General features: G+C 38.4%; 1 protein-coding gene across 3 annotated transcripts in view; it reads left to right on the forward strand.

Annotated features, from left to right (window-relative positions):
• LOC139958416 (ATP-dependent RNA helicase DDX42-like) overlaps positions 1-8150 on the forward strand; it is a 30474-nt gene extending 22324 nt beyond the window's left edge. For all 3 annotated transcript variants that reach the window (XM_071955480.1, XM_071955481.1, XM_071955482.1), the window contains exons 16-18: positions 1877-2001; positions 2280-2549; positions 4843-8150. In XM_071955480.1, coding sequence (XP_071811581.1) covers positions 1877-2001; positions 2280-2549; positions 4843-5064 — 617 coding nt within the window. In that variant the 3' untranslated portion in view covers positions 5065-8150. The remainder of the gene's footprint in view (positions 1-1876; positions 2002-2279; positions 2550-4842) is intronic.
• Positions 8151-8558: the final 408 nt, after the last annotated feature.

Consider the following 8558-nt stretch of genomic DNA (forward strand, 5'->3'; position numbering starts at 1 on the left):
ACGGGTTTGAGTCTCTCATAGCCATCACATTACAAGTACGGGTTTGAGTCTCTCATAGCCATCACATTACAAGTACGGGTTTGAGTCTCTCATAGCCATCCCATTACAAGTACGGGTTTGAGTCTCTCATAGCCATCACATTACAAGTACGGGTTTGAGTCTCTCATAGCCATCAAATTACAAGTACGGGTTTGAGTCTCTCATAGCCATCACATTACAAGTACAGGTTTGAGTCTCTCATAGCCATCACATTACAAGTACAGGTTTGAGTCTCTCATAGCCATCACATTACAAGTACGGGTTTGAGTCTCTCATAGCCATCACATTACAAGTACAGGTTTGAGTCTCTCATAGCCATCACATTACAAGTACGGGTTTGAGTCTCTCATAGCCATCACATTACAAGTACAGGTTTGAGTCTCTCATAGCCATCACATTACAAGTACAGGTTTGAGTCTCTCATAGCCATCACATAACAAGTACAGGTTTGAGTCTCTCATAGCCATCACATTACAAGTACAGGTTTGAGTCTCTCATAGCCATCACATTACAAGTACGGGTTTGAGTCTCTCATAGCCATCACATTACAAGTACAGGTTTGAGTCTCTCATAGCCATCACATTACAAGTACGGGTTTGAGTCTCTCATAGCCATCACATTACAAGTACGGGTTTGAGTCTCTCATAGCCATCACATTACAAGTACGGGTTTGAGTCTCTCATAGCCATCACATTACAAGTACGGGTTTGAGTCTCTCATAGCCATCACATTACAAGTACGGGTTTGAGTCTCTCATAGCCATCACATTACAAGTACGGGTTTGAGTCTCTCATAGCCATCACATTACAAGTACGGGTTTGAGTCTCTCATAGCCATCACATTACAAGTACGGGTTTGAGTCTCTCATAGCCATCACATTACAAGTACGGGTTTGAGTCTATCATAGCCATCACATTACAAGTACGGGTTTGAGTCTCTCATAGCCATCACATTAAAAGTACAGGTTTGAGTCTCTCATAGCCATCACATTACAAGTACAGGTTTGAGTCTCTCATAGCCATCACATTACAAGTACAGGTTTGAGTCTCTCATAGCCATCACATTACAAGTACAGGTTTGAGTCTCTCATAGCCATCACATTACAAGTACAGGTTTGAGTCACTCATAGCCATCAAATTACAAGTACAGGTTTGAGTCTCTCATAGCCATCACATTACAAGTACAGGTTTGAGTCTCTCATATCCATCACATTACAAGTACGGGTTTGAGTCTCTCATAGCCATCACATTACAAGTACAGGTTTGAGTCTCTCATAGCCATCACATTACAAGTACGGGTTTGAGTCTCTCATAGCCATCACATTACAAGTACAGGTTTGAGTCTCTCATAGCCATCACATTACAAGTACAGGTTTGAGTCTCTCATAGCCATCACATTACAAGTACAGGTTTGAGTCTCTCATAGTCATCACATTACAAGTACAGGTTTGAGTCTCTCATAGCCATCACATTACAAGTACAGGTTTGAGTCTCTCATAGCCATCACATTACAAGTACAGGTTTGAGTCTCTCATAGCCATCACATTACAAGTACAGGTTTGAGTCTCTCATAGCCATCACATTACAAGTACAGGTTTGATTACCAATTCAGCTCTTTGTACACATTTCATTGTAGTTCTTATAGTCTATTCAGGTCCCTTGTAAACATTTCATTATAGTCTATTCTTGTTCCTTGTACACATTTCATGCACCTATTATAGCCTATTCTTGTATCTTGATCAGTTATGGTTGTATGGCAACCACTTGGAACAGTTTACTACAATTTCTGATTGTAAATAGTTGTTAGACTTTAGTGTATTCATCCATCCTCTCTACAGGAGAGAAGGGTACAGCTTATACCCTGATTGTCAAGAAGGATGTATACTTTGCAGGAGACTTGGTCAGGAATTTGGAAGGTGCCAATCAACAGGTACCCAAGAGACTTGTTGACCTAGCTATGGAGGTATGTTAATACTCTCTATATTCCATCAACATATGACCAAAAACAAAAAAGGAACAGCTAAAAAGTTATCCACCATAAAAAAGAAATAATTATTCTGTTTGGTCTCTCAGAGGTCAAACCAACCCTCGTCCATGGCATCTCATCAGATGTTTCCTTGACCCAGTTATTTATCAGATGTTGCCCTGACCCAGTTGAAGAAACAGCTTGAGATTGTGAGACTGACACATTAATGACAATACTTAAATATTACAAACTGTTGTTATCCTTTTTTCTTCCAGAATCCAGGATTCCGTAAATCAAGGTACAAAGCCGGCAAGGCAAAGAAGAAGAACAAAGATGGACGAGGTTTGGGATACAGAGAACGGCCAGGCCTAGGCAGCACCGATACCTCGGACTATACCACAGAGATTGCTGAATCTTTACCTGAGAGTAGTCAAACAGAAACCCCAGATGCTGACAAGAGTGGTTTCCTAGGGGCAGAGGACCCTACTCAGGGAGTCAGCAGTCTCTACAGTAGCAGATTAGCAGCTATGAAGAATGCTTTCTCAGTAAGTGGTCCACAGGGATGTCACAAAAGCCATTTAAAAACCCCTTTTTTCAGTTGTCTTAAAGCAGTTTTTTGCGTTTTGTCGCTGTATTCCTCCCCTTCTGACAAGTCCATCAAGTTTTTTACGTTTATACATAACAAACAGCAAATTAAGATATTAGCCAAGTTGTTTCCCTGCCAAGGGCATTCATTGGCGAGTAATTAAGGACTTCTGCAGTTAATGAGTAGAGTGTCTCCCAACAAAATTCTCATTTGAAATTAATTGCATACAGCTCCCCAAATCCACTAGTTTGAATTAAACCAATCATTGAATAGCTAATATGTTGATTTATGAGCCGTTGCTTAAAATAGATTCATTCACTGCAATCTGAAAAAGTGTGTCTTTATCACAGCCACACACAATGTACACAAATAAAGCATGGTGTTGTAGTACAGGTTGCTGTACTGCGTTGCTTACGACTCCAGCAAAGTAAAAATTATTTACCTCATTTTTCAATGACGTTTATAGAATAAAACTATTCATATTATGAGTGGGGTTTATTAGAATCCTAACAGAAAATATCTTTGAGAAAAACAACATTAAAAGATGTAAATTTTTCGACTTGACTTGAATAACAACCAAATTGACCCTTCAAAGATAATAAATAACATCCAAATTGACCCATCAAAGCTAATGAATAACAACCAAATTGAGTTTTGAAGGGTCAATTAGGTTGGTATTCATTATCTTCAAAGGGTCAATTTGGTTGTTTTTCATTAGCCTTGATGGGTCAATTTGGTTGTTTTTCTTTAGCTTCAAAGGGTCAATTTGGTTGTTATTCATTAGCTTTGAAGGGTCAATTTGGTTGTTATTCATTAGCCTTGATGGGTCAGTTTGGTTGTTTTTCTTTAGCTTCGAAGGGTCAATTTGGTTGTTTTTCATTAGCCTTGAAGGGTCAATTGGTTGTTATTCATTAGCTTTGAAGGGTCAATTTGGTTGTTTTTCATTAGCCTTGATGGGTCAATTTGGTTGTTTTTCTTTAGCTTCAAAGGGTCAATTTGGTTGTTATTCATTAGCTTTGAAGGGTCAATTTGGTTGTTATTCATTAGCCTTGATGGGTCAGTTTGGTTGTTTTTCTTTAGCATCGAAGGGTCAATTTGGTTGTTTTTCATTAGCCTTGAAGGGTCAATTGGTTGTTATTCATTAGCCTTGAAGGGTCAATTGGTTGTTATTCATTAGCTTTGAAGGGTCAATTTGGTTGTTATTCATTAGCTTTGAAGGGTCAATTTGGTTGTTATTCATTAGCCTTGTTGGGTCAATTTGGTTGTTATTCATTAGCTTTGAAGGGTCAATTTGGTTGTTATTCATTAGCTTCGAAGGGTCAATTTGGTTGTTTTTCATTAGCCTTGAAGGGTCAATTGGTTGTTATTCATTAGCTTTGAAGGGTCAATTTGGTTGTTTTTCATTAGCCTTGATGGGTCAATTTGGTTGTTTTTCTTTAGCTTCAAAGGGTCAATTTGGTTGTTATTCATTAGCTTTGAAGGGTCAATTTGGTTGTTATTCATTAGCCTTGATGGGTCAGTTTGGTTGTTTTTCTTTAGCATCGAAGGGTCAATTTGGTTGTTTTTCATTAGCCTTGAAGGGTCAATTGGTTGTTATTCATTAGCCTTGAAGGGTCAATTGGTTGTTATTCATTAGCTTTGAAGGGTCAATTTGGTTGTTATTCATTAGCTTTGAAGGGTCAATTGGTTGTTTTTCATTAGCTTTGAAGGGTCAATTTGGTTGTTTTTCATTAGCTTTGAAGGGCCAATTTGGTTGTTATTCATTACCTTAAAAGGTTCAATTTATTCATTAGCTTTGAAGGGTTCATTAGGTTGTTATACATACCCTTGAAAGGTTAATTGGGATGTAATTAATCTTATGTTATTCCTCTGATATTATCACTTTTGACGCCGATTATCTTCCAAACGGAATCTGACTTTCCTAAATAGCTGTTTGAGAAGTTCATTCATACATTTCTGTCATTTAAAGGTATTCTGAGTGATGTTTGCTTTCCTTTCAACTAATTCACCCAAACTAATGTCATTTCTATTTCTGATATTATAATAAAAGTGCTCAGGGCACAGAGACCTATTGTATTCACATACATACCCAAATTATCCTTGAGAAATGACAAGTCACAAGTGAACATTACCTATTTACAATAAAACCTTGGTCAGTTGTGTTTATTAATGGATTAAACCAAAGCAGGTAGCTCGATCATACTAGCTACAGAGAATTAACGTCTTAACCTCTGGTTTCTCTTCCCCCACAGTCTCAATACAAGTCACATTTTGTGGCTGCCAGTGCCAACCCTGTAAATAATACTTGGGCGTCTAACAAGCTGGTCAAACAACAGCCTTCACCAAAGTCTGTGATTACCCCACCAGTACCTGTAAGGAGAGCTGGTGACCATAATAAAAGAGCATTCAAAGAACCTGAACTACCAAAACCAAAGTCATCCAAGAAAGTAAGGAAGAGTCGATGGGATTCTTGAAGGAATAGAGTGGATTGCCACAGATTTCAGTTGGTATGCCCACTCCACTATGTAAGGTTGTGATTGGAGTGATCAGATTCTTGAAGGAATAGAGTGGATTGCCACAGATTTCAGTTGGTATGCCCACTCCACTATGTAAGGTTGTGATTGGAGTGATCAGATTCTTGAAGGAATAGAGTGGATTGCCACAGATTTCAGTTGGTATGCCCACTCCACTATGTAAGGTTGTGATTGGAGTGATCAGATTCTTGAAGGAATAGAGTGGATTGCCACAGATTTCAGTTGGTATGCCCACTCCACTATGTAAGGTTGTGATTGGAGTGATCAGATTCTTGAAGGAATAGAGTGGATTGCCACAGATTTCAGTTGGTATGCCCACTCCACTATGTAAGGTTGTGATTGGAGTGATCAGACCAGCTAGCAGCCATTTGTTGCTTCATTGGCGAAGCTCCTAAACCAAATATGCTATTATTTCAGGTTGAGCTGAAATCAGTGTTTCTGGAGTATTTAACAGTTTTTATACCTGGAGGAAGGTAAAAGGAATCTATGCGACGCCTTGTGCGTCAGGCCTTGGTTTGATAAAAGGATAACTGCAATAGAACATTGTGTATGAACTTATTTCGTACAATTGTAATTGGTAGATTGTAATAGGTAGATATCAAATATCATTTGAGGTCAACAGAGGTCAAAGTCTACAAACCTTATAAACCCGATTACAGCAAATGTAAAGCTTGGATGACCTTTATACTGTACAGGTAGTAGAACAAGAAGCTTACTGATCATTTGAAGTTAGATTTGGTAAACTTTGTTATCTTGTATTTCAATCTGGACAATACAAAATTTGGCCTTGTTTAGTTAAATCACCATGCAATGTTAGCATTTCTGGTTTACATAGCTATCAGGTTGCTGCTTTTGATTCCTTGCTGAAGCAAATGTTGCCTTGTGCGTGTATGTGTGCGTGACGCCTTGGCTTGTAAACACAATAACTCAATATTCTAAGGTGGATGGACTTCAAACTTTGTATGTAGATGTACCATATTGACTTCTAGGCTGTTTTTATATTTTATTTGTAGTTGTGGCTGTGACCAAACGTCATACTATGTCACCAGAGGTCAAACTGTGGAAACATTGTAAACACAATTTCTCAAGAAAAGAAGCTTTAATGAATATCATGCTTGGCATGTTGATGTCCCATTTTGAGTAGAGGAACCCTATTGGTGGAGGTTAGAGGTCATTTGTGGTCAACATATAAGCCAAAGTCTGATAATCTTGTAAACATGATTACTCAAGAAGTACATCTTTCTTGAGTGTTATTCTTAGTATGTAGATCCAGCTTGGTGAGTGCAAGAACCCTATTAAAATTGGTAGAGGTCAGTGGTCAATGAAGTCAACAGGTGTCAAAATTCTGAAAACGTATTTAACATGATAACTCTAAAATCAAAGCTACAATTAACGTTTGAATACTCCAATGCTATGATTTTCTTCTGGTGAACATAGTTTGGTCAAGTTCAGTTTAGTTTTGTGAAGAGGCTCTATGAGTCTTCAATGCAACCTTCAACCCTCCAGGAAATGAAATCGGCATCATCTGTTGATACTCTTTAAACACACCTTCTTTAAGACCCTCAGCAGGCCCTATCAGTTTTCACCCTGTGAGCTTCAATGGGTCAACAGGTTTTCTAAAATGATGAGTAAATTGGCTTAAGGGGTCAACAGGTTATCTCAAAATTCGCCATTTTCTTCTGATATATACTAGATGGCTTTTGATTTGGCTAAGTTTTGAAAATATTTCACATTGTATAAACAATGTCATTAGAGCACTCAGATTTATTTGAAGGGATGTTTGCAAGGTAGCAGAGCTGATTTATTAATACATTCATATGTTACATAGTTATTTGAAATGGTATGGCGAGGAATCACAAAGCCAATTGGCTTTCTGGTTTCACTGTGTATTCCTAACCAGGGAGTTATTTGTCTTTGACACAGTAAACTTGATATATTTTGCAAGCATTTAATGCTATGCACTTAAAGTTGGATTCCCAGCAGGTGTGACTAGAAATATACCTGGAAACGACTTAAGGGGACAAATGTCTGCACTATTCCCAGCAATTGTGACTAGGAATATACCTGGAAACGACTTAAGGGGACAAATGTCTGCACTATTCCCAGCAATTGTGACTAGGAATATACCTGGAAACGACTTTAAGGGGACAAATGTCTGCACTATTCCCAGCAATTGTGACTAGGAATATACCTGGAAACGACTTAAGGGGACAAATGTCTGCACTATTCCCAGCAATTGTGACTAGGAATATACCTGGAAACGACTTAAGGGGACGAATGTCTGCACTATTCCCAGCAATTGTGACTAGAAATATACCTGGAAACGACTTAAGGGGACAAATGTCTGCACTATTCCCAGCAATTGTGACTAGGAATATACCTGGAAACAACTTAAGGGGACAAATGTCTGCACTATTCCCAGCAATTGTGACTTGGAATATACCTGGAAACGACTTTAAGGGGACAAATGTCTGCATTGACGTTTTGTTAACAAACATTATGATGAAACTGCAACAGTTTTGGTGCTGAATTTTCATTGCAATTTTCAGTAAATAATATTCTAACAATTTAGTTAAATCATGCAAACTTCCATTAAATAAGCATTCTTTTGTTTCAAATGTTCAAAAGTGTACAGAACTGTGTCAATACTCTTGCTATAGAAAATACTTAAAGGTTAATGCATTTGTTTGCTTAAAAAGTGAACGGTATTTCATAAACTGTACTATGCTTGAGTCTATTATCAACGCAACTTGAATAGGGACAGGTTATTCAAGGGTGTTAACTAGAGTGGAGAAAAGTCATTATTTAAAAATGATTTGGCATGAAAAAGTTATTTTAAAGTATCCTTCAACAATTATATGAATCATATTTGAAGCAATTATCCTTGTCCAACAACTGTTACCCCTTACAAAGTAAGGAATGGAGTAATAAACTCATCTGTGTGGTTGCTTCTAAATGGATGCAACATTGTGGCAGTTCTATTGGATGTATCTTGTGTATATGTGTAATACATTGAATTTTTTTGGTATGGATGTGTTTCTTGTCTTTTACTGGAGGACTAGTAACAGGAAAGCAGAAGTTGGGATTGAACCTGGGACCTTGTGATGCAAAAAAAACTTCTTAACCATTAGACCATTAGGTGACACCCTGATGTAGAATGCTTTTCAAATATTTAAAGATCCAATTGTTTGGACTTAGGGTTTTTTAAAACTTTTTCTCCCCTTAGCCTTGTCAGGGAGCGGGGAGGCGCGGAACTCACCTAGTCCGCTTGGGAACCTTGTCAGGGAGAGGGGTGCCGCGGAACTCACCTAGTCCGCTTGCCACCCTGCATCAGGGAGAAGGGGACATCGGCACCCACCCTGACCACTTGGGAACCTTGTCAGGGAGGGGGTGTCCTTTTACAGTGATTACTCACCCAAGATCAAAACCAAGCC

Source organism: Apostichopus japonicus, chromosome 18 (genome assembly GCF_037975245.1).
Source record: "Apostichopus japonicus isolate 1M-3 chromosome 18, ASM3797524v1, whole genome shotgun sequence".
Lineage (NCBI taxonomy): Eukaryota > Metazoa > Echinodermata > Holothuroidea > Aspidochirotida > Stichopodidae > Apostichopus > Apostichopus japonicus.